General features: G+C 37.5%; 2 protein-coding genes across 10 annotated transcripts in view; one reads left to right on the forward strand and one right to left on the reverse strand.

Annotated features, from left to right (window-relative positions):
- Nucleotides 1-19,544, forward strand: part of ERMP1 (endoplasmic reticulum metallopeptidase 1) — a 58,493-nt gene extending 38,949 nt beyond the window's left edge. For both annotated transcript variants that reach the window (XM_019965538.2, XM_070794217.1), the window contains 5 exons: nt 1,174-1,326; nt 3,389-3,591; nt 4,173-4,288; nt 16,046-16,209; nt 16,335-19,544. In XM_019965538.2, coding sequence (XP_019821097.2) covers nt 1,174-1,326; nt 3,389-3,591; nt 4,173-4,288; nt 16,046-16,209; nt 16,335-16,499 — 801 coding nt within the window. In that variant the 3' untranslated portion in view covers nt 16,500-19,544. The remainder of the gene's footprint in view (nt 1-1,173; nt 1,327-3,388; nt 3,592-4,172; nt 4,289-16,045; nt 16,210-16,334) is intronic.
- RIC1 (RIC1 homolog, RAB6A GEF complex partner 1) overlaps nt 1,174-24,974 on the reverse strand; it is a 163,997-nt gene continuing 140,196 nt past the window's right edge. For all 8 annotated transcript variants that reach the window (XM_070794215.1, XM_070794213.1, XM_070794214.1 and 5 more), the window contains one exon: nt 1,174-24,176. In XM_070794215.1, coding sequence (XP_070650316.1) covers nt 23,888-24,176 — 289 coding nt within the window. In that variant the 3' untranslated portion in view covers nt 1,174-23,887. The remainder of the gene's footprint in view (nt 24,177-24,974) is intronic.

Below are 24,974 nucleotides of genomic sequence, written 5' to 3' on the forward strand. Positions count from 1 at the left end.
TTGGGTACTTTTTCTCCTTTCTGGCTCCAGTGTGAAAACATAAGGCCAATACTCCTTTGCTGGAGATTACTCTGGATGGCGCATGTTACACTGTAGATATAAAATCTATTAGTTTCATATAGTTGAGTACTTGGTATGAATAATTTTTCATTTTCATCTCAAAAAAATATTTTCACCTTTATGTTCTTCACTTTTCTTTTTATTGACCCTGGGAGGGTATCCAATGAGGGGAGCTGGGATTAGGTCATTGTTTTTTGGAGTGGCTCCTTCAGAACCCCTAAGGGATCTGTGAACATATTCTATGAGTTGTGTGTCCCCCAAAACTTTAATTCAGTGATTTATTGCAATTAAGAAACTAATATATTTAGGACTTTCAGGATGCCCATCTTGAGACTGAGCTACTTGTTTTTCCTGCCCAAGTTCAGATTTGTTGTTTTGTGTTGGCTTTGGTTAACTCGGCAATGAAAAGAGCAGAATGACTTTTATTTTCCTAGTTTGTTTCAGTTTTCAGAGTTTTGTTTTTTTTCCAATTGAACTAAAAGTTGATTTATGGTATTGTGTAAGTTTCAAGTGCAGAACTACTTTTATAGCAGTCCTCCCTTACATGCAGCTTCACGGGCAGTCTTGAAGGCGCATCTGAATGCTCATTTGGGTGAATCCGGCAGCAGCAGCAGCACCTGGGCATGTTATGAAAGCATTACAAGTAGAACTTTAGTTTTGTTTTGAAATAGGCCTGCTTACTTGCATAAAGGGTTACTTCTTTAATAAAAACATGTCATGATGTCTAGTACAGTTAAATAGTTGTCTGCTGTACAGTTTTGGCTACAGAGTATTGATAGAATCAGAAATAAAGTAAGGCCATGGTTTGACTGACAGATGTACATGCTCTCATGTCTTGACTGAGCAGAGACCCTGTCTCAGTTTCCCTGATCTCCCTTACTGTCTGGCTGCCTTTCAAGAAGCCATCATCAATGCAGATAGGGGCATCTCTCATTTATTTAGACTCTTGACTTGTGATGGAAATCCCTTATAATTAGTGCCTTTTGTACTGGAAGCTGGAGTTATGTTAGCACATGCTGATACATGTCCTTCATTATCTGCTACAAGGCCTGTTAGAAAGTCACTAAAACCACTTTCCTGCCAATGGTAATTTTTCTGTTTTTGTGTTTTTAGATTAACTTCATCTACCTTGCCAAAAGCACAAAAAGAACAATGCTAAGTTTAACTTTGGTATGTACAGTTACATTCCTCCTTGTTTGCAGTGGAACTTTTTTCCCGTACAGCTCCAGCTCTGCCAGTCCAAAGCCAAAGAGAGTGTTTCTTCAGGTAAGAGTGATTTTGTGTGAGCTATTTGAGATTCTAGACAGGAAAGGCTTATGGTGTTTTGAGCTTCACTGGTCAACAGTAAAGCTCAAAACACATAACTGACTTTTCTACTGTTGACCTGTTAATTGTACCTTGACTATTTTGTGTAAGGCAGTGAGGAAAAGATTGACCATCAAGAGGCATTCTGATCAGCTAGAAACCCTTCTCCCAAGGGACTGAATGGAAACCTCTATTTTTACTACTGTTCAAATTACAAAAATGTACTTAGAAAAACGAGAGCATGTATGTGTCATGGAGTAATGAACTGTTAGAAGTATAGATTGTAAAGCTGTCTGCAGACTGAGTAAAAACTTGAACTCCTATCAACTGGCAAAAGCAAACAGATTCTTTAAAATGCTAGTAAGATTGATCTTAGGTAATATTCAAGGTAATATGGGATAGTGAAAGTATAACAACTTAGATATTAATAGAATGAGATTGACAACTTTCTTAGATTCAGGTTTTTCTGCAAACTTTTTAGAGCTTTTAAAAAAGAGGAAAAAGAACTTAAGTCATCTTACTTTCATTCTTTGTTAGAGGGCATGGAGTGGCCAAACAGAAAAGCCAAGAGTCATAACCTAGATTACTATTCAAAGACTTGAGTAAGTTAATAATAATACGTTTGAACTTAAATATCAGAGAGATTTTGAGGAAGAGTCAACTATTCCTTGTTTACAGACCTGTAGGACACAGTGATCCATTTTATGTGATTGATGTTACATCATTAGTCATTAGGAGAAGCTAGACTTTTATTATTTTTAAAAAACTCCTGTCTTGATTTGTTTTGGGGTTCTCTTCTTCCCCAGTTTCAGAACTTGGCAGATTTTTCCTATAAAGGGCCAGGTAATAAATATTTTAGGCTCTGCCAGCCACGCGGTCTCTGTTTTTACAGAGTGAAAGCTGCCGTGGACAATACCAGCAGATGCATGTGGCCGTGTTCCAGTAAAGCTTTCTTTATAAAAATAGTAGCAGGCCATTTGGCCTGTGGGCTTTGGTTTACCCCTGCCCTTTGTACTGTTTCTTTTCGAATTTGATATTCTTCAGGCTGGTTTCTGCTGTCAATAGAGCTATTCAGGATGGAGCAAGGTGCCTTTTCATTCTGTTAGGCACAAGCCTGTCATCTAGTGGTGAGCTGTGATTTCTGTTTTTCTTTGCACATGAGTTAGCTTCATGTAACAGACTGAAAGGGAAAGGGGTGTGTGTGTGTGTGTGTATTTCTTTTAGAATGTATTTAAGACCTTTAGGAGTTTTAGTGTTCATGTGTTTTAAATCTGAAATAGTTGGTTTTCAAAAAAATTTGTATGAAATACAAATATAGCAATATATTTGTAAGAAATAGTAAAACAATCATCTTGAATTAAAGGGTCATTAAATGCACCTGAGAAAACCCTTGTGTTCCCTTCTTAACCCCAGCTCTCTTGCTCCTCTCCCTCTTACCACCCTCCAAAGTACTATCTTAAAGGTTGCAGTTAACCATCACTGTACCACATATGTATGAATCTCTAAACAACAACATATAAGTTTTGCCTGTTTTTGAGCTTCTTATAGATAAAGCCAAACCATAAATGCTCTTTGGTGACTTTGCTTCTTATTGCCCAACAGCCTATCAGTGTTCCAGGTTGAATTGTGTCACTGTTTCATTATTTTTCATTGCTGGACTTCTGTTCTAGGATGACACCCTAATTTATTTGTCCATTCTACTGTTAATGGACATTTGGGTTGTGTCCAGTTTTTGCTAATACAGACAGTGCAGAACCAACACTCTTGTACCCCGTTTAAGCTTCTCTAAGGCCCACACTCAGGAGTGGAGTTGCGGGCGTGAAGGGTATGTGCACACTAACTTTACGGGGCAATGCTAAGCAGTCTCCTGAAGTGTTGGTGCCACTGGTGCGTGAGGGTTCCTGTTGCTCGGTAGCCTCTGCATTTTTCGGTATTGTCACCTAGTCATTTTTGTTCATGTGGGGCAGGGATGTGGGTGAAGGAGTTCAAACAGTAGTTTCCTCATTAGGCTTGTTCTTCTCAGCATACAACTAGAACATTTCACGATCTGGATGGAAACGTAGCTAAACGGGACTCTGGAGTATGGATCAATGGATTTGATTATACCGGCATGTCTCACATAACACCTCACATTCCCGAGATCAACGATACCGTCCGAGCTGACTGTGAGGAGAACGCCCCGCTCTGCGGTTTCCCTTGGTACCTCCCTGTGCACTTCCTCATCAGGTTGGCTCACTACTTCTCTGCTTTAAGTTAGGGGTTAGTGTGTTCTCAGTTCCTGTCACTATGTCGGTACTCTGTTATTTAAACTGGTTAACATAGAAGTTGAGTGTTGTTTATATTATTTTCTTTTATATCTCTACAAAAGCTCTAATATCACTACAGATAAAGCACTCAGGAGTTTTTTGGGTTTTTTTTTTTCCTTCAAAATTTGCTTTTTCAAATTTAGTACGTCTTTCCTCTAGAAACCTGAACAAAGGGTAGCCCTCTTAACTGGTCTAACAGGTAGCAAGCAGCTAAGCATCAGTTTCTAATTGTTTTATTTCTGGGAAGTTTAATGGTTTGGCACTGAAGGAATGGAGGAGAAGAAATAGTATGGGTAATGGAACTCAGATCACCTGGGATCCTTGTTCTTAACTTCAGGAAGGTTTTACTACATAATAACCTGAGCTTCAGAGAAACTGACATTGTTTATCATCATTTCCATCAGAGTTTATGTGTTTGTTATATTCTGAGTGTGTCCATGAGTTATAGCTAGAAGTTAGTCAATAAAGCAGCTTAAATATTGAAGTTACCTTTCCAAATAGGAAAAACTGGTATCTTCCTGCCCCAGAAGTTTCTCCAAGAGAACCTGCTCATTTCAGACTTGTATCCAAAGAACAGACACCCTGGGATTCCATAAAGCTGACCTTTGAAGCAACAGGTAAGTCAGATAGTTTTTTTTCTTCTATCACTTCTTAAAAGTTTCAATACGCATGTATATTTTTTCCTCAAATTTATAATAGTGACCAGCAACTTAGGAAGAACTTAAGCGTTTTTAAAAGCAATTGAAGCTGGTTATGATTTTTAAAATAAAATATAATACTTTATTTTTTAGAGCAGTTTAGAAAGTTTACAGAAAAATTTGAGCAGAAAGTACAAAGATTTCCCATGTTTGCCCCCCACCCTCCAGCTTACCTTATTATTCTCCTTTTGCATTAAGTATGGAACATATCTTATCATTGATGAGCCAACCTTGATACATTAATAACAAAGGTCCTTATTCTTTGTGTTGCTCAGTTCTGTGGGTTGTGACAAATGCGAATTGTCATGTATTCATTATTAAATATGATATAGCAGATTCACTGCCCTCAAGTCCCCTCGGTGATCCTCTCTGCTCACTCCCTCTGGCAACCACTGACCTTTTACCATATCCACTGTTTTGCCTTTTCCAGATTATCATATAGCTTGGAATTTTACTTGGTACCTTTTCTAGATTGGCTTCTTTTATTTAGTAATTTGCATTTAAGGTGCTTTTATGTCTTTTAATGGCTTGATAGCTTATTTCTTTTTATTGCTGTGAATGTACCACAGTTTATCTGCTGATCTGTTGAAGAATATCTTGGTTGTTTACAGTTTTTGGCAATTCTGAATAAAGCTGCTATAAACACTTATGTGCAGATTTTTGTATAGAATAAGTTTTCAACTCATTTGGATAAATATCTAGGAGTGCAATTGCTGGACTGTACAATAAGCCTATATTTACCTTTGTAAGAAGCTGCTGAAGCGTTTTCAAAGTATGAATTCCTACCAGCAAGCAATGTGAGTTCCTGTTGCTCTGCATTCTCACCAGCATTGGTGCTGTTAGTGTTTTGGATTTTAGCCATTCTTATAGATGTGTAGTGGAGAAGGCAATGGCACCCCACTCCAGTACTCTTGCCTGGAAAATCCCATGGACAGAGGAGCCTGGTAGGGTGCAGTCCATGGGGTCGCTAAGAGTTGGACACGACTGAGCGACTTCACTTTCACTTTCCACTTTCATGCACTGGAGAAGGAAATGGCAACCCACTCCAGTGTTCTTGCCTGGAGAATCCCAGGGACGGGGGAGCCTGGTGGGCTGCCGTCTATGGCATCACACAGAGTCGGACACGACTGAAGCGATGCAGCAGCAGCAGCATAGATGTGTAGATTGGAGAAGGAAATGGCAACCCACTCCAGTGTTCTTGCCTGGAGAATCCCAGGGACAGAGGAGCCTGGTGGGCTGCCATCTATCAGGTCGCAGAGAGTTGGACACGACTGACGCGACTTAGCAGCAGCAGCATAGATGTGTAGTGGTATCTCGTTACTACCACCACATTAGGGAATGTAATCACATACGTTGTTAGCATCTTTTCATACTTATTTGCCATGTGTATAACTTCTTTGGTGAGGTGTCTATTCTGATCTTTTGTCCATTTATTAATTTATTGTTGAGATTTAAGAGTTCTTTATATATGGGTATAAGTCCTTTATCATGTATTTTGCAAATATTTTCTCCCACTTTGTATTTTCATATCTCAACAGGGTTTTTCATAGAGCATAAGTGTTTTAAATTATTGAAGTCCAACTTTTTTTTTACTGGAATGCACTTTTGGTGTTGTACCTAAAAATCATTGCCAAACCCAAGGCCTCTAAATTTTCTCTGATGTTACCTTCCAGAAGTTTTAAAATTCTGCTCTTTACACTTATGTCTGTGATACGTTTGGAACTAATTTTTGTGAAAGGTATATGGTCTGTGTCTAGATTGATTTTTTTGCATTTGTTCCAGTACCTTTTGTTGAAAACTATCCTGTCTCCACTGAGTTGCCTTTGTCAAAGATCAGTTGACTATATTTGTGTGGGACTATTTTGGGCTCTATTTTGTTCTACTCATCTGTTTCTCTATTCTTTTTCCATTAACTACACTGTCTTGATTTCTGTAGCTTTATAGTATTTCTTGAAGTTGGGTAATGTCAGTGTCTCGACTTTACTTTTCTTCAGTATACTGCTTATTGCCTGTCTTTTGTCTTTCCATATATCAATTTGGCAATACCCACAAAATAGCTTTTTGTGATTTTGATTGGAATGGCATTGAACCTATGGATCAAGTTTGGGAAAATGACATCATTATTGACTCTTCCGATCCATGACATGGAACCTCTCCATTTATTTGTATCTTATTTTTGTAGTTTCACACTTTTGCTCATATAGATTTTGTACATATCTTGTGAGATTTATACCTCAGTATGTAATTTTTGAGGTGCTAATGTAAATAGTATTGCTATTTACATTATATATAGGTATATAGGAAAGCAACTGACTTCTGTATATTAACCTTGTATCCTGTAACCTATAATTGTTAGTTCCAGGATTTCTTTGGTTGATTCTTTTGGATTTTCTACATAGATGATAATGTCATTTACAAATGCAGTTTTCTTTCTTTCTTCCCAGTCTTTATACTTTTTATTTCCTTATCTCGTGGCATCAGCTAGGACTTCCTAGTTTGATTTTGAAACTGAGTGGTAAGAGGTCATCCTTGCCTTGTTCCTGACCTTAATGAGAAAGCTTTCTTACCAGCTGAGTATGATATTAGCTGAGTAGGATATTTTCTGTGGATGTTCTTTATCAGGTTGAGGAAGTTCCTATCTGTTTTTAGTTTGCTGCTAGTTTCTATTGTAAATGAATGTTGGATTTTATCAAATATTTTTCTGTCTTTTGATACAACCTTGTGGTTTTTCTTTTAGCCTGTTTATGTGATGGATTACATCACTTGATTTTTAAATGTTGAACCAATCTTGTATACCTGGAATAAATTCCACTTGGTTGTAGTGTATAATTCTTATACATTGTTGGATTTGATTTTCTAATATTATGTTGAGGATTTTTACATCTGTTTATGAAGTAATACTGATCTTTAAGTTTTCCTGTAATGTCTTTGTGTGGTTTTGGTATGAGGGTGATGCTGGCCTCAAAATTAGAAATTATTCCTTCTGCTCCTATCTTCTGGAAGAAATGGTAGAGAATTTGTATAATTTCTTCCTTAAATATTTGGTAGATTTCACTAGTGAACTCATCTGGGCCTGGTTCTTTCTGTTTTGGAAGGTTGTTAATCATTCAGTTTCGTTTAAGCAAAGACTTTCCGATCCTCTGTTTTTTCTTGTGTGTGTATTGGCAGATTGTGTCTTTGAAGGAATTGGTCTATTTCATTTGGGTTATCAAATTTATTCTTTCATTATTCTTTTACTGTCCATGGGCTCATCCTGTAGTGTTGTCACCTATTTGATTTCTGAGATTAGTAATCTAGTAATTAGTAATCTATGTCTTCTCTTTTTTTCTTAGCCTAGCTAGAGCTTTATTGGTTTTACTGATCTTTTCAAAGAACCGGTCTTGACTTCCTATTACAATTTTATTTTTTATTTATTTTATTTATTTCTGCTGTTTTTAATTACTTATTTTTTCTACAGTTTAGAAAAAGAAGAGTAAATTAAATCCAGTTTATTAAAATGGAAGCTTTAAGAGTATTGATTTTAGGTCATCTTTTCTAATGTATGCTTTCAATACTGTATTTTTCCCACTAAGCACTATTCATAAATTAAAATTCTGGTTCACTTTACTTTGTTAACATTTGTTTTTCAGTATTGATTTCTAGCATAATTTCACTGGGGTCTAAGAGCATACTTTATACTTCTATTCTAAATGTATTGCAGTGTGTTTTATGGTGCAGGAGATGGTCTCTCGGTCAATGTTTCATGTGAGCTTGAAGGTGTATTCTGGTGTTGAAGTACTATGAATGTTTTTGATGGTAGTGTTTTTCAGCTAGCTCCCAGAGTCTGCTTAAATTCATGTTCATTGAATTGGTGATGCTCTCTAACCATCTCATCCTTTGCCCCCTTCTCTTTTGCCTTCAGTCTTTCCCCGCATCAGGGTTTCTTCCTATGAGTCGGCTCTTCACAACAGGTGGCCAAAGTATTGGAGCTTCAGCATCAGTCCTTCCAATGAATAGTCAGGGTTGATTTCCTTACTGTCCAATGGACTCTCAAGAGTCTTCTCCAGCACAATTCAAAAGAAGCAATTCTTTAGCACTCAGCCTTCTTTATGGTCCAATTTTCACATCCATACATGCTACTAGAAAAACCTTAGCTTTGACTATATGAACTTCTGTCAGCGAAGTGATGTCTTTGTTTTTCAATACACTGTCTAGGTTTGTCTTAGCTTTCCTTCCAATGAGCAAGCATCATTTAGTTTCATAGCTGCAGTCACCGTCCACAGTGATTTTGGAGCCCAAGAGAAGAAAATCTGTCACTGCTTCAATCTTTTCCCTTTCTCTTTGCCATGAAGTGATAGAACTAGATGTCATGATCTTAGTTTTTTGAATGTTGAGTTTCAAGCCAGCTTTTTCACTCATCTTTTACCTTCCTCAAGAGGCTCTTTCGTTCCTCTTTACTTTCTGCCATTAAACTATTAACTATGTACCTTAGGTTGTTAATGTAACTCCCAGCAACCTTGACTCTACCTTGTGATTCACCTACCCTGGAATTTCACATGATATACTCTGCATCTAAGTTAAATAACCAGGATGACAATATACAGCCATGTTGTACTCCTTTCACAATTTTGAACCAGTCAGTTGTTCCATGTCCGGTTCTAACTGTTGGTTCTAAGGTGGTCTGGTACTCCCATCTCTTTAAGAATATTCCAGTTTGTTTCCACAGTTTGTTGTGATCCACACAGTCAAAGGCCTTAGTGTAGTCAATGAAGCAGAAACTTTTCTGGAAATCCCTTGCTTTCTCCACGATCCAATGAATGTTGGCAATTTGATCTCTGGTTCCTCTGCCTTTTCTAAACCCAGCTTGTACATCTGGAAATTCCCAGTTCAAGTACTGCTGAAGCTTAGCTCGAAGGATTCTGAGCATAACCTAGCTACCATGAGAAATGTACACAACTGTGTGATAGTTTAAGCATTCTTTGGCATTTTTTTCTTTAGGATTGGAATGAAAACTGACCTTTTCCAGTCCTGTGGCTGCTGCTGAAAGTGAAAGTGTCACTCAGTTATGTCCAACTCTTTGCAACCCCACGGACTGTAGTCTGCCAGGCTCCTCTGTCCATGGAATTCTCCAGGCAAGAATACTGGAGTGGGTAGCCATTCCCTTCTCCAGGGCATCTTCCTGACCCGGGAATTGAACCCAGGTTTCCTTCATTGCAGGCAGATTCTTTACCGGCCGAGCCACCAGGGAGTTTTCCAAATTTGCTGACATATTGAGTGCAGCATTTTAACAGCATCATTTTTTAGGGTTTTAAATAGCCCAGCTGCAATTCCATCATTTGCAGTAACTTTGTAGTAATGCTTCCTAAGGCCCACTGACTTTATACTCTAGGATGTCTGGCTCTGTCTGGCTCTAGGTGAGTGACCACACCATCGTGGTTATCTGGGTCATTAAGACCTTTTTTGTACAGTTCATCTGTGTATTCTTGCCCTGTCTTCTTAATCTCTTCTGCATCTGTTAGGTCCTTACCATTTCTGTCCTTTATTGTGCCTATATTTGTCTGAAGTGTTCCCATGATATCTCTAATTTTCTTGAAGAGAGCTCTGATCTTTCCCATTCTATTGTTTTCCTCTATTTCTTTGCATTGTTCATTTTAGAAGGCCTTCTTATCTCTCCTTGCTGTTCTCTGGAACTCTACATTCAGTTGGATGAATCTTTCCCTTTCTGCCTTGCCTTTCATTTCTCTTCTTTCCTCAGCTATTTGTAAAGCATTCTCAGACAACCACTTTGCCTTCTTGCATTTTTCTTGGGGATGGTTTTGGTCACTGCCCCCTGTACAGTGTTACTAATTTCCACTCATAGTTCTTCAGGCACACTCTCTACCAGATCTAACCCCACTGATCTATTCGTCACTTCCACTGTATCATCATAAGTGATTTGATTTAGGTCATACCTGAATGACCTAGTGGTTTTCCCTACTTTCTTTAACCCTAAATTTTGCATTAATGATATATTAGCATTTTAATTATACTTGTTAAACATTATTTTCAGTGGTTTCAAGCTTTCAATAAGTTAACTTTCAAGTTACACTATACTGCTTCATGGGTGGTACAGACATTTTATAACATAGTATCTCCAGTTTTTCCCTCCCTGGAATTCTGTCAAGTTGACCTCTGAAGCAGTGAATAAGTCAGCTACTTTTCTCTCTCTTTCACGTCTTAAGCTTTTTAATGTTACATGTGGGTTTTTTTTCCCCTCCTCAGACTTATTTTTGATCAGCAACTTGAGTGCTTACAGTGTTTCTAAAAGTAACTGAAGCTAATAATTTTTAAGGAGCCTTAGTAAAAAACTTTCATTGTCAGAATTTGTTGTCGGGTAGATCGTAAGGGCATTTGACCTGGCGTTAGTAGATAGTTTGACTTTGTTTACCTTTCTTGGTATATTTATCATGTTTAGAACCAGTAGTCAGGTCCTGGAGTTTTTCAAATGGTGGTCTGAAGTCTTCTAATATTATTTTGCAAAAGTATATTTGATCATGTCACTTCCCTACTTAAAAGAGCTATTCTATGATTTCTTGCCGAATGCACCCCAATTTTTTGGGAGAGAGCATGTTTGGTCTTTGGTAATCTGGCGTATGTACCTGTTTCAGCTTTTTCAGCACTTCCCTTATGCACTCCTTAGCTGCATCCAAGTGCTCATTTCCATCATCACATACTGCCTCTTGGTGAGAGTGATGTTTTCCTGCTTCTCTCTCTCTCTGGCACTGTTCCTTCTCTTGGTAAGATGTCAGTATTATTGAGACCTCTCTTTCATTGTCTCTAACAGACTGAGCAACTGCCATCTATTCTGTGCCTTTTGTACGTATCTCGATTGTAGCACTGACCTCCTTGTGTCATGGTTATTTAGTTCATGTCTGATTTTCCACTAGCATTCAAGGGAGGCAGATAGGGATGTGTTTTTATTTTTCTTTCTAGTCTCTGTGCCCAGTAAATATTACTACCGCCTAATGAGCACTCAATTGTGTTGAGTTACATATGGCAATTTTTTTTTTAAGATGGTATCCAGATACAAGGAGGGGAAAAAAAAACATGTTAGCTATTTCTAGTGAAGGTATTTTTTGGATAGGATTGACGTTTAATTTAAATCAGTAAATTCTGAGTAAAGCAGGTTATTCTCCATAACCATGGTGGGCTTTGTTCAATCAGCCGACAGCCTTTAAAAAAAAAAAAAAAAAAAGACTTGCCTCCTTCAAGGAGGGGGAGTTTTGCCAGCAAGTCCTGGGGATTCTAATTCTTCTCTGAGTCTCCAGCCTGCCTGCGCCTCCTGCAGAGTTTGGATTTGCCAGCCTGTACAATCACATGAGCCAGTTCTGTAAAATAATTCACTTTTTCTGCATATCCTGTTTGTCTAGAAAACCCTAATACAGGAAGTTCACTTTTAACAGTTTCTGCTACTGTTCACTCTGTACGTTAACTATGAAGTTTAAAAAAGACTGACAGAAAGTTGTCTAGGACTTTGAGTGAAAAGTATCTTCAAACATAACTTTCCCTCTTATTTTTATTCATTCATATATAAATATAAAATATAATATATAATGAATATTTCTGTATATAAGGCCTAATTTACATACATTGACATGTCCAGATCTTACACAGTTCCATTAGTTTTGATAAAATCATACATAACCTATCAAAACACAAATATTTCCATCACCCCATAAAGTTCCCTTACACTCTAGTCCTCTGAGCCTGAGTAGCACCTTTCTGTTTTCTGCATTAAGAGATTTGATTAGCCTGTTCTTGAATTTCATATGTACACATGGAATCATCCAGTATGTAATATTCATTGTCTGGTCAGTTAAGCATAATGTATTTCAGATTGAGCTGTGGTGTTGTTATCAATATTTTCTTCCTTTTCACTGCTGACTAGTAGTCAGTGTATCAGTCAGTAGTCAGACTGTCTCGTGGCTTATCACTCTCCTACTGATAGATACCTGGGCTCTTTCCAGTTTGGGGCTAAGGTGGATAAAGCTGTTATAACATTCTTAGGAAAAGCTTTTTGGGAATATGTTTTCCACCTCTTATAGTGGAATTGTTTAGTTCATAGGATAGACTTATGTTTAACTTTCTAAAAATTTTGTTTCCATTTTTCTCTCCTACCAGTATCCAAGAATTCCAGTTGCTTTACATTCTTCCTGAATTTGCTGGTTTTTCTTTTGTTTTTTCATTTTATCATTCCTTATAGGTGTTGAGTGGTAGTATCTCTTGCATTCCTCTTGTAATTAAGATGTGGAACACTTTTCGATGTGGAACACATTGGCCATTCATATGCTTTGTTTCCTCATGTCTTTTTCCCTTTTAAAAACTGGGCTTATTGTCTTAGAGGAGTTTATATATTCTAGACAAACTCTTTTATTAGATACAGTGTTACCAGATTTTCTTGCCCATCCATTTTCTTAATGATGTCTTCTGATGAGACTTCTGGATTAATGCTTTATGTGTCTTCCAAAAAAGCTTGTCTACCCAGACATTATGAAGATAGACTTTGTTTTCTTCTAGAAACTTTATAGCTTTAAATTTTTATGTTTAGGCTTAGGATCCACCTTGAATTAATTTTTGTGTATGGCTTGAGGTAGAGGTCAAGGTCCTTTTCCCTTATAGATATTCAGTTCCAGCACCATCTGTTGAAGACTCTGCTTACTGAGTCAGTCACTTTGGTGCTCTTGTCAAATTTTTGACTCTATATCCCTCAGCTTTGCCCACTTCCTTCTGAACTTTCTCTTCTGCACATAGTCTGTTTGGGTTTTGTATTTTTTGGTGACCAGTGGCCATCATATCAATTGTGAAAAGTAACTGCATTTATTGTGTGAAGGCATAGTTCATTCCGTTTTAACACAGAAGGGACTTGACAATCTAGTGGATAAGGGAAGCTGGAGGACACAAGATGGCAGTAGTGAAATAGTAGGATTTGCTTGTTAAGCAGTGGAGAGCAGCACCTGTAAGAGGTAAGGGCCCTAGCTGACACCTCTTATAGTGAATACTTCCCTTTTCTGGGCTTTAACATTTTAATTAGGAATAAATTCATTTTGTACCAACTGGTTTTCTTGTTCATGCCAATAAATTGGTTTTTATTTAAATGCTAGCCTGTAAAAAGGAAGCACAGAAAAATTTAAATCTCTCTCCTTCCTGCACAGTTTGGAGAATTCCAATAAAAATCAGGTCCCTGACAGGCAGATTGCACATCTATTGACCTGTTTTTTGTGATTACAGAGGTTAAGAAATCATTAAAAAGAAAATTGGTGGTATGTGCGTGGGTCTGTTTGTGCACCAGTTACCACATTTTTTTAATTATAGAAGCTTAATCATTTAATCATTAGGAGAGTGAAGATCCTTTTCACTGTTTTCCTTGCCATTCTTTACATGCTTATTAATTTTAGTATTTAGAACTTTAGTATTCTCTAATATAAAATTATTGTAGTTAGGGTCATTATAAATTTATAAATTAAGAACTGACACTGTAATGTTGAATCACCCTATCCATCTTGCTATCTTACTGAATCTTTAATATTTTTTAGTTTATCATTGATACTAATGTTCTCCAGGTATACCAAGAACCGCTAAAATGTAAAGGGCTAGATAGTAAATATTGTAGACTTTGCTGTATGTCTCTGTTATAGATTCTTTCCTTTTTTGCTAGCCACTCTTTAAAAGCGAAAAAACCATTCTTAGCCCAAGAGCCATACTAACACAGACCTCAGGTATAGTTTGTCAACTACTGTATATCATGTGTAAATACAGTTTTCTTTACCAACTCTTATGCCTCTGGTCTGTCTAAACAGTATATCCTGTACTTCTAATATAGAACAGTTGTGTAAATAAGCATCCTTGCCTTATTCTTGACATTAGAACCAAGTCACAAGTCACAAGTGTTTGTTGTGTTTGACTTGGTTCTTGACACAAGAATCAAGTCACCCCAGTCACAAGTCTCTAGTGTTTTCCTGTTATGTAAGATATTGACTTTAGGACTAAAAGAGTGTATATTTTTTATCATGTTAAATAAGCATTCAGAACTTACCATTCCTTCAATGTTTTTATAAGGAATAGGTTTTAATTTTGTGAAAATCTTTTTTAGCATCTATAAAAATAATCATCGGATTTTTCTCCTGTGGTGTATTAGGTTGTCGTGTATTTTCTTAATGTGATGCATGATGCCGGTCTGTGGTATTTTTGGTACTGTTTTCAACAATTTAGGTATACATTATAAATGTAAACACACCGTGACTGTTACAGATCATAGAAACAGTTGGTAAGTTTTCCTTACTTTTCATGTCTTGCAGCAGTTTATGGGGCATTAGAACTGTTCTGTTGAAAAGTTGGCTGGAATTCCTCTGAGACCCCTTGGGCCAGGTGCTTTTTTTTCTGAGGGTGGTTTCTTTTTCTAGAGAGATTGGCCTGTTTTAGCTTTATTATCTCTGTGTTCAATTTTGATAACCTGTATTTTCCTAGCAACGTACCTATTTCATTCAGGTTTTCAAACTTATGGAGATAATAGTGGTTATGCAGTGATTTTTTAAATTTCTTCTGTTTATTTTTCTTATTTATCTTTTTTGTTGTGTCATTTTTAATTCTATTATTGGTAGTTTTTTAAAAATTTATTGATTTTAATTGGAGGCTAATTACAGTATTGTAGTGGTTTTGTCATACATTGACATGAATCAGCCGTTTGAATCGGTTCTTATTTATCTTTGTGTGTACTAGTGTTTGCTCTGCTCTTTTCCAGTCAGGTTACTGAGTGATTGTCTTGTTAAGTTTAAAAAAACAAAACAGATTTTTGATTATTAGGTCGGTTTGTTCTATTGTCTATTTCATTGATTTCATCTGTAATATTTCCTTATCTTTTAAAGACTCTGTCCACTTGCCTGAAATAACCTTTGTTCTTTATTTTTACCCTTTCTGAATATCTTGGGATACACTATGTGGTTAGGTCTAGTTTTTTAAGCTACATTTTTCTTTTAGTAGCTGGGTTGTGTCTATTCACATTTATTTTTATGAGCAATACTTGCAGTCGCAACTGTCTCATAGTATTTATAATTACTTGAGTTTTACTTGCTGTATTTGTGTTCCTTTTTCTATGATGTATAAGCTGATAAGAATACCACAAAAACTGGCATACAAATAGCAAAAAGTTAAATAGGCGATGAAAACAAAAATATAAATCTTAAGTGCCAGAAACTTTTGAAAAGAGCAAAGCCAACACAACAGTTTTATCTGCTTTCCCCTTTCCCTCTGCGTGTTACAGGCAGCATTTGCACATTAGTCTTCCACCTTTACAGTAATATTTGTCCTAATACAATATATGTGGATACACTAAAATCCTCAGTGCTCTTTTGCTGTAGTTTTTGCAGTTATTCTGTAGATTTCTGAAGAAGGGCTTCTGAGTGGTAGGTAGGTTCTTGTATGTTTAAATGCCTGGGCCAAGATGTAAAGACAAGTTTTCTTATTATGAACTCTGTGCTTTTTCTGCACCTCACTGCTTACCTTTGTTGATTCATGATGAACATCCAGACTGAAAGCCCTCCACTAGGTTTGCACTGAGTGTCTTTATTGTGGTGAAGCATGAACTTCGTAGTCTGGTTTGGGTTGTTTTTCTTGTTGCTTTTTTAGAAGGTTGTTTTAACTGTTCTTCCTTTTATCCTACAGGACCAAGCCATATGTCATTCTATGTTCGAACCCACAAAGGGGCTACGCTTTCTCAGTGGTCTCTCGGCAACGGCACCCCAGTCACAAGTAAAGGAGGGGACTACTTTGTCTTTTATTCCCATGGACTCCAGGCCTCCACATGGCACTTCTGGATAGAAGTACAGGTGGGAAGCTCCTAGCATCGCTGGTATCCCTGATCAGGTTCCCAGGTGGTATTTGGCAAGACCCTTGAAATCAGTCAGTATTCTGCCTCCTTAGAGCTAGAGAACTAATTAACTTTCTCCTGCAGGTCTTGGAAGAACAGCCTGAAGGAATGGTCACTGTGGCCATTGCTGCCCACTATTTTTCTGGGGAAGACAAGAGATCCTCCCAGCTGGATGCTCTGAGAGAAAAGTTCCCAGATTGGACATTTCCCTCTGCCTGGGTGTGCACCTACAATCTCTTTGTATTTTAATCTTGTGGATGAGCTCTAAGTACATGTCCAGTGGGATACTCCATGTGGCACAGTTTCTCCTTATGTTGCATGGACGGTTGTATGTAAGTCAGTGAATTTTAACGAGCATATGTTCAAAGAGCTTTGTGGGCTAACACTCTTCAGGGCTGAGCATGATCTATAATGGTTATACTGTGGAGTAGAGTGCATGGCCCTTTTGACACTTGAAAATACCAGTTTTCTGGCACTTAAGCACACGTGGGTACTACACACACATGTCATTTTATATGACCTTAAGAACAAAAGCCAGCAAACCACTTTTAATAGTTGAACGCTTAGGATCATGAACGATGCAGAAGGTACTGTAAATCCCTTGTTAATGAGACAAATGACATTTCCAGTTAAAGCCCAAGACCATTGTTTTTTGTGTTAGTAGATGGTAGGTAAAGTATCACAGGAGTTAATGATTGGTCACAAGAAATTGAGATGAAGACTGGCTTCTGAGGCCCCAGCCTGTGCTGGGAGCGGTGCTTCTCTGGGCAGTCTTTAGAGTGTGCTTGGAGGCTCTAAGGCCTTAGTACTCTGATGTGGAAACCTGTATTGAAGTGGCGGCTCCTGTCCTTCAGACATGTTCCATCATTGGGATGCTTTTCTGAGGTGGTTTTCAATACCTGTTTCCTTCTGGAATTTCCAGGCTCTTTTGGTTTAGAATACTGTTTGTGGAAGTACAGGACATGAACTTCCCTTCTCAGAGTCCTGAGTTGCCATGGTGGCTGTTCTTGGGGTGGGAGGAGAGTGGGAGTAGCTGGGCATTTTATATTGATTCTTAAAGAAACGAACAGAATATTGTTATCCAAGGTTAATCCTTCAGGGCATAATATTATTGATGCACTGGGTCCTTGTTTTCTAGCCAGCTGAACAGGTTAGTTTCTCAGTAACTTACTGTGGCTGGCAGAGCTGGCTTTCCTGAGACTCGAGGCTGTGGCTTGCTCTGGAGTGTCCTTCTAGCTGTTGGTGTTTAGGTCCTGCACAACATTAGCTCTAGGACTTAGGGGTGCTTTTCATGTTGAGGAAGACGGCTGTTGGCTCCAGCAGTGGAAGAGTTTGGTGAGAGCAATGCTCAATTCTGCTAGCTTTCTTTTTTCCCCATTAAAAATGTAAAAAGTTAGACAGTTTTTGTCTTTACCAAGTCTAGGCTAAAAAAACCCCCTTTTTTTTAAGCCATAGTGAAACAAACAAAACAGTGGCACTCGAATCTGCCTGAACAGAGAGCATAGTAGTGTGTGTCTTTGAAATTACTTCTTAAAGCTGCTTGTCCGATATATACAGTGTGCATTCTGAATCATGCTCCTCCTAGTTCCTTAAAAACCGAGCCTACACAGACAGCAGGGTTACAGCCAGAGCTGAACGGTAGGTACCATGCTGTCATATGCACGGACACTGGAACCAGTGCTTCTCCTGGACTTCGTAAGAGCCACAGAGTTGACCCTTGAACAACACAGGGATTAGGAGTGCTGACCTCTGCACCGTTGAAAATGTGCATCGTCACACCCCTGTATACAAGGTTTTGCATCTATCTGTGGATTCAACTATGGATCATGTAGTACTGTGATATCTGTTTAATGAAAAATCCCTGTATAATTGGACCTGTAACAGTTCAAACCATGTTGTCAAGGGTCAGCTGTATCACTAGTCTTAGATGATTCAAGTGACACAGAGTTTGCACTGTTGATAGCTTTTATAGACTCACAATTGTGGAGAAAAATAGTATCTAAATGAATTTCAAAATACAGGCATATTTTCTGTTTCTGTGGTTAATCTGAAATAGATTACTGGAAATTATTTATAGGGAAAAGAAAAGCAAACTTCCAAATGTGGAGGAAGGGCATTACCTGAGTTCCCTGTGATTCCCATCTGCCTACCCCCTCCTTGGGAAGCATGTTATTAACTCCTTTTTGATAATAATCATGGTTTTCTTTTTGCCTTTTTTTTCCTGTGTGGACTATTTGCTCTTGTTTTGGTTTTCTTTGGCATTATAAAGCTCTAATGATGTAGAAGGTCAGTAACAAGATGCACATTAGACTCAGGGCATGCTTAGTATTCTGGGGCACTGCTTTAATGCCAAAAATGGTTAAATAATTGCACACAATACTCATGGCTCTTAATATGCACACCGTCAGATCAGCAGTCTGAAGAACTTGTTAGTTTTTGCACAGTACTGCACATTTGGGCGAAGTGTGAAGGATTGTGATTTTGAAGAAATTCTTAAAAATTTACCTAAGCATGACGGTTGCATGCAGTATTTGTTTCATACTTTAGCAGATGTACATAGGCCTGATCAGATTTCTAAACCGTCACCACCACTTAAGAAGCCAGTCTGCGGACTCAGGAAGCTGTAGGAAGAATGAATATGTCTGTCTGTTTCTTTTCACTGGTTTGCTAGGGATGAATTGTTGCCTTACAGTAATAAAAATACTAGTCAGTATCATTAACAGAGAAACAGACCATCATTGTTTATATTTTCCTGTAACCTCATCTGAAGAGTTATTTTAAATCCATAAAGCCTTTTAGAGCTTAAAAAAAAAAAAAAAAAAAACTCCGCTGTTAGAAAGACCTAGTTGGCTCTTGTGGGTATAATTGCTATTTTAAAGGGTCATGTGAGCAAAGAACTCAGCATGGCTTTAACTGGAATCTGTTTTACTGTGGAATGAAATTGTGCATTTGAATTTCACAGAAATTAAATGTTGAGCCTACAGCCTATTTAGCAGTTTTATCATTACTGTTGGCAAAGAAAATCACTGAAGAGCTAATAAAGGATGTTCTTTCATTGGGGGATGGGGTGGGGGGAGAAAATACTATCTTTCAGCCACAGAGTGACCTGCTGCTCACAAGGAAGGCACACCACCAGGCCCCAAAATAGAGAGCCCACTTGTGAGCTCCATGCAAGTTACCTCCCTTTCCAAGTGAGTTCCCTCAGAACAGTTCAGTACAAGGTGAAGCAGCCAAATAACTTATGTTCTTAATAATACCTTGTCTTTTAGGGCCAATAAAGCCAAAATGCATCTATGCCTCCTTATGTCTGTTTTTATTCGAAAAAACATCTTGGGCATTTTTGAAGTACATCAGTACTTTTCTTTTGATACTACCACTTCCTTACTTGATTAGTGAAAATACAAGTGTATTGATAATGTCTTTTCTTCAAGTTTGGCCTATATCATGACCAAAATGAGATTTAGCCCAGGAATGGAATGTGGGGTTTAACACCTAAAAGTCAACATAATAGACCGTATTATTAGAATAAAGGACAACAATATAATCATCTCAACAGAAGTGAAATTTTTTTGACAAAGTTAACACCTCTTTATGATGAAAAATGTAATAGAAGGGAACTTCCTTAACCTGATAAAGGCCATCTATGAAAACTCAATAGTTGACATCTTAATGTATAATGAAAAACTCAGTACTTTCCCCCTAACATCAGAAAGATGAGGGTTATCTACTTACTGCCACTTGAATATTGTATTGGAGGCTCTAGCCCAGGCTCTGATTATAGATGACATCATTTTCTATATAGGAAATGCCCAGGAATCCACACAAAAAAAACCGATTATATAGTTAGTAAGTGAATTGAACAGTGTTGTAGGATGCAATTTCAACATAGAAAAATCAATTATTTCTATATACTAACAATAATCCAAAAATAAAACAGTTCTATTTGCAATAGCATCAAGAATAAAGTACTAATAAGCTTATTAAAAGTACCTATAAAACCCTCCTGAAAGAAACTGAAGCTATGAATAATTGGAAAGACACTCCATGTTCATGGGCTGGAAGGCCTATTATCAAGATGGCAAGATTTTCCAAAAATTGATCTGAATATAATCCTTATCAAACTTCTAGCTGCCTCATATCTGTGTGTGGGTGGGTGCACACAAAAACTGACAGGGTGACTCTCAAATTCAAATGGAAACGCAAGGGGCACAGAAGAGCCAAAACGGTCCTGAAAAAACTCAACGTCTCTCACGTTCAAAACTTCCTCCTCCTAAGTAGCAACAGTACTCAAAACAATGTAGTACTGGCATCAAGGAAAGACCCAGAAACCAATGTAATACAACCGACAGTTCCAGAAAGGAACCCATTCATTTGTAGTCAATTGATTCTCAACAATTCAATAGGAAAAAAATCTTTTCAGTAAATGGTGAGCTTTTCAGTAAATTATAACAACTGAGTAGTCACATACAAAAGAACAAAGTTAGACCTCTTCATACCATATACAAAAATTAACTCAAAATGTATCAAAGACCTAAATGTAGGTGCTAAAATATAAAACAAAAAAAACAAGCATAAATCTTCATAACCTAGGATTTGGAAATGGTTTCTTGGATATAACACCCAGAAGCTCAAGGAACCAAAGAAAAAGTTGGGGACTTCACCAAAACGAAAAACTTTATGTCTCAAAAGACAGTATCATGAAAGTGAAAAGCCCTCAGAATGAAAAAATATTTGCAAAACTGTCTAGACTATATAAAGAACTCTTGCAAATCAACAATAAATGAGCCATCTGTGAAGTGGGCAAAGAATGTAAATACTGTTTTCTCCAAAGAGATATGAACAGCTAATAATCATATATGAAAAGATGTCAGTCACCAGGGAAATGTGAACCTAAACCATAAGGTACGACTTCACACGTAACTCAGACGGCTGTAACCAAAAATACAGAAACAAATGTCGACAGCAGAAACTTGAACCCTCATCCACTACTAGTGGAATGCTTTTTTCTTTTAAAGTGGTACAGGCACTTTGTAATACAGTTAAGCATTCCCCGCCACCCCCCAGCCCCCAAAGTAACCAGTTCTCATAACCCAACGTTTCCACTCCTAAAGAGAACTGAAAACTTAGGTCCACACAGAAACCTGCGTATCAGTGTCCGAGTTGAATTCCTCCCAAATGTCCCTCAACTGATGAGTGAAGAAATACATCCATAAAATGGTATACCCATATACATTTTAAATATAAATTTCTAGTTATAAGGAAAATTCTAAAAGGTGGAATTATATAATGAAATGACTTTTAATACATACACTTTTTGCTGTTAACTTGATGAATAAACAAAAAGTTCATGTAATGGTTTTATTGCCCTTTACCAAGTTAAAAAAAAAAATACACATTACAGAAGTAGCAGCAACTTTTAATTACAAGCAAAGGTTGACTCTACCCCCAAATAACTTCTTGTTTTGGTATCAGCAAATAATTTAAACTTCAAATAGTTATATTGAATATTTAAATTCATTGGTTAAATATGGCTTAAACAGTCAAATACGTGATCCAAACAAGGCAAAATTAAAATATGATTTAAAAAATTAAAGTATATAACAAACTACCAAAGAAAAGTTTTTCTGTAAAGCTGCCAATCTTTTTGCCTTGGGGCCACCTATATCTGTTGGTTGCAAAACAAGTATTTTATACAAGAAAGGTTTCCGTCATGGCATTAACCATAGGAATATGGTTAACTTAAGGGTGCCCTGCTTTTAAGAGTGCAAGATGAACCCAGCAGCACATGAGGATATCTGTAAACATGGCTGTTTACAATGGTGAATCGTTTTTATTGACTAAATACACCAAACACAAAAGTAATGCTACTTCTTCTCATAATGGACTAGGACAGGAGAATTGCTTCAGTTTCTTGCTGGGCTGCATGGACTTACATGGGAAACATTTTCTTTCTTAAGATTCAGGGAAAGGTGGTTTAAAACAAAGGCTTAAATAAACATAGCACCAGAAGGGCCAGGTACCAGTAATCACATATTCCACCTATTCAGGAATTTTAGTATGTGAAAGTATTGCACTTGTAATGTGAAAAGTAAGTGATAGTAAATTATCAAAATCAGTAATTTAAAACCATTGATGACTCTTGAACAAAGCATTTTTCAAATTTGAGTTTCCCTTCAAAGGAAACCTGGCTAAGACAACTAAATCTAGCCATTAATTTTAAAAAGCAAGGATAGAGGACCAAGTTTTATTTCTAAACTGTAATTGCACTATGAGAGGAGAGGCTGTTTTACATAGTGGTATGAATTTGGTCCACATCAAATACGTTGTTACTATAAAAATAAGTTTGTTTTTGTAAAAAATAACATTGCATTCCTTTGTTCAAATTGCACAGTACAAACAAGCTATCTAAATTAATACTGTTATAAGGTAATTGATATACATACAGTGGATATGTGTTTAGTCTGAAGCAACTGAGTCTGCAATTGTGTTTTCATAATGTATGAAAACTAAAATTTAAGTCGTATCTAGAAATACATAAAATATTTAAGAAGTTATGATGAAGAATGCATTCTTTACATACTAATTTTTAGTAGCCGTGATAATACAGGATTCAGCAGTCTATTTACAGAGTTCATTTTTATTCAATTTACAAAAGCAATAAATAAGAAACTACATTAATTTGCACAAAACCTGTTTCATTTCATGATCAGTGTGACCATCTCTGTTACCTTATGACCAAGCCAATAAATGTGTCTTCCTTTATGAAGAGTGCTTATATCTGGAAAGAAGAGCAAGCCCTGTCTTTGTTCTAAGAGTGAGTATCTATAGCCATGCAGAATCCAGCATAAAACCTTACAAATTATAGTACAAGCCCTAAAAATAGGAACAGTGCCTTTGAGTATATGTACACAAAATTATTCACAAAAAGATACGATTCTTTGATACAAAATAGTTTAGTGGTATCTAATAGCATAATTGATAAGAACTCCTCAGGCCTCTGCCTACACTCACCTAGTAGGAACCAAGCTAGACAAAAAGCAGGCACGCTGACACAGGTAAATAGCTTCCATCAATTGAGGACCGGGATTAAGAGGCTAGAAGAGGAGCATCTTACAGGTGCCTGTTCTACCGGGGCAGGCATCTATTCAGAGGCCCAACTAGGGAGTCCAGTGCTCTTGATCCAGGGGGCATACTGGTAGCTCAAGTACTTGATGAGCTACAGCAAGCACCTTAGCATTTATTTTTAAAAAGCAGTCCGGAACACACGCTGAACCAGAAAACATAGGAAGCTTTAAGTAGTGAAAAAGTAAGCTCATCTGGGGCAAAACAATCCCTGTGGTTTAAGAGCTACCAATCTTTAAGAAAACCAAAATGTTCGCATGTACATCTGTACAATATTCTGTACAACTTTCCACTGCAGCTTAAAAAAAAACTTTTATGAAAGATGATCTTTTTTTTGATATCACATTTTTATGGACTCAAGATTTCGTAGAGGAAAAAGTTAAAATTTAATAATACCTTACCAGAGTCTCTGAGCTGTGTTCTCTCCCTGGTTAAATTTTCCAACTAGGTCACAGTGTCCTCAGTTGCACGCTGATGCTAATTAATACTGCCCGTGGTGATGGTACTCACTGTTGTTAGGACACAGAACAGTCGTAAGTCCCATCTTGAAAAGGTTCCTCCTCCTCTGCTCGCGTTGTGTCCTCTTCTTTCCGGCTGACCAAACTGCTACCTCCAACCTCGCCCTGGGGGATGCTTCCATGGCCCAAGGAGCTCCTGTTCTCCTCTGCCCGGGGGCTAGTCTGTTCAGGAGTCTTACCCACAGTCATCGGCTGGAAGGCTTCAGGCTGGACCTGCTCTTCTGTTATCTCACTAAGCTTCTGCAGGTGTGGCTTAATGATGTTTAAAAATGGCTTATATCCAGGACTATGCAGAAAAAAAAAGGAAATTGGCTCTTATCAGCAACATTCAAAAGGCTCCAGAGCATGTTATGGATAGATTCTTACTAAGCACTGATACAGCAGGGTCAGTGATAAAGATTATGGGGTACAGGAGGAGGCACAGAGGTAGGAGGAAGGGAAGGCTTTTAGATGCCTTTCTAAAAGGCCCCCATGGAGGGGGCTACACGTAACCTAAGTGTAAACACAGACAGCAAAGATGGATATTCTTTATCCAGTATTGCAATTAAAAAGCATATTCTATAACCGTAAACACCATTAATAGGATTTTCAGACTTGAAAAACAGGACCTTGAGAGAACATTTAACCTAAATGAATTTGCCAATTAAGACTAGACCCAAGTGAGGGAAATCCCAAAGCCACAAGTAACTGGTGACAAAGGGGGTAGATGACAGGCTCTTCCACTTTCACTCACTATTCTTATTTTGGGCTTGTCAGTAACTGCTATGGAATATTCAACTCACACAGACCTTAAATTTTTACTTGTTTTTACGTTATCATCTTCAATTCCACAGAACTAGAAACATCAAGTTCCACCCTGGTTCTAAGGTCATCTGTACTGTATTAGTCCTCAGTGACACACATCCACTGACAACAATGAATATGACTCATTTAAAATAACTGGGTCTAAAATGGTAACTAAAGAAAATACTCTTAAAAATGAATATACAAAAGGAGTTTTTATTTCAAGCAACCTATAAATCTCCAAATAAATGAACCAGAAATAAGCCTTAATGTGAAAGAGGAGGAGTCACCAGATGACAGT

This window comes from Bos indicus, chromosome 8, assembly GCF_029378745.1.
Source record: "Bos indicus isolate NIAB-ARS_2022 breed Sahiwal x Tharparkar chromosome 8, NIAB-ARS_B.indTharparkar_mat_pri_1.0, whole genome shotgun sequence".
Taxonomy (NCBI): Eukaryota; Metazoa; Chordata; class Mammalia; order Artiodactyla; family Bovidae; genus Bos; species Bos indicus.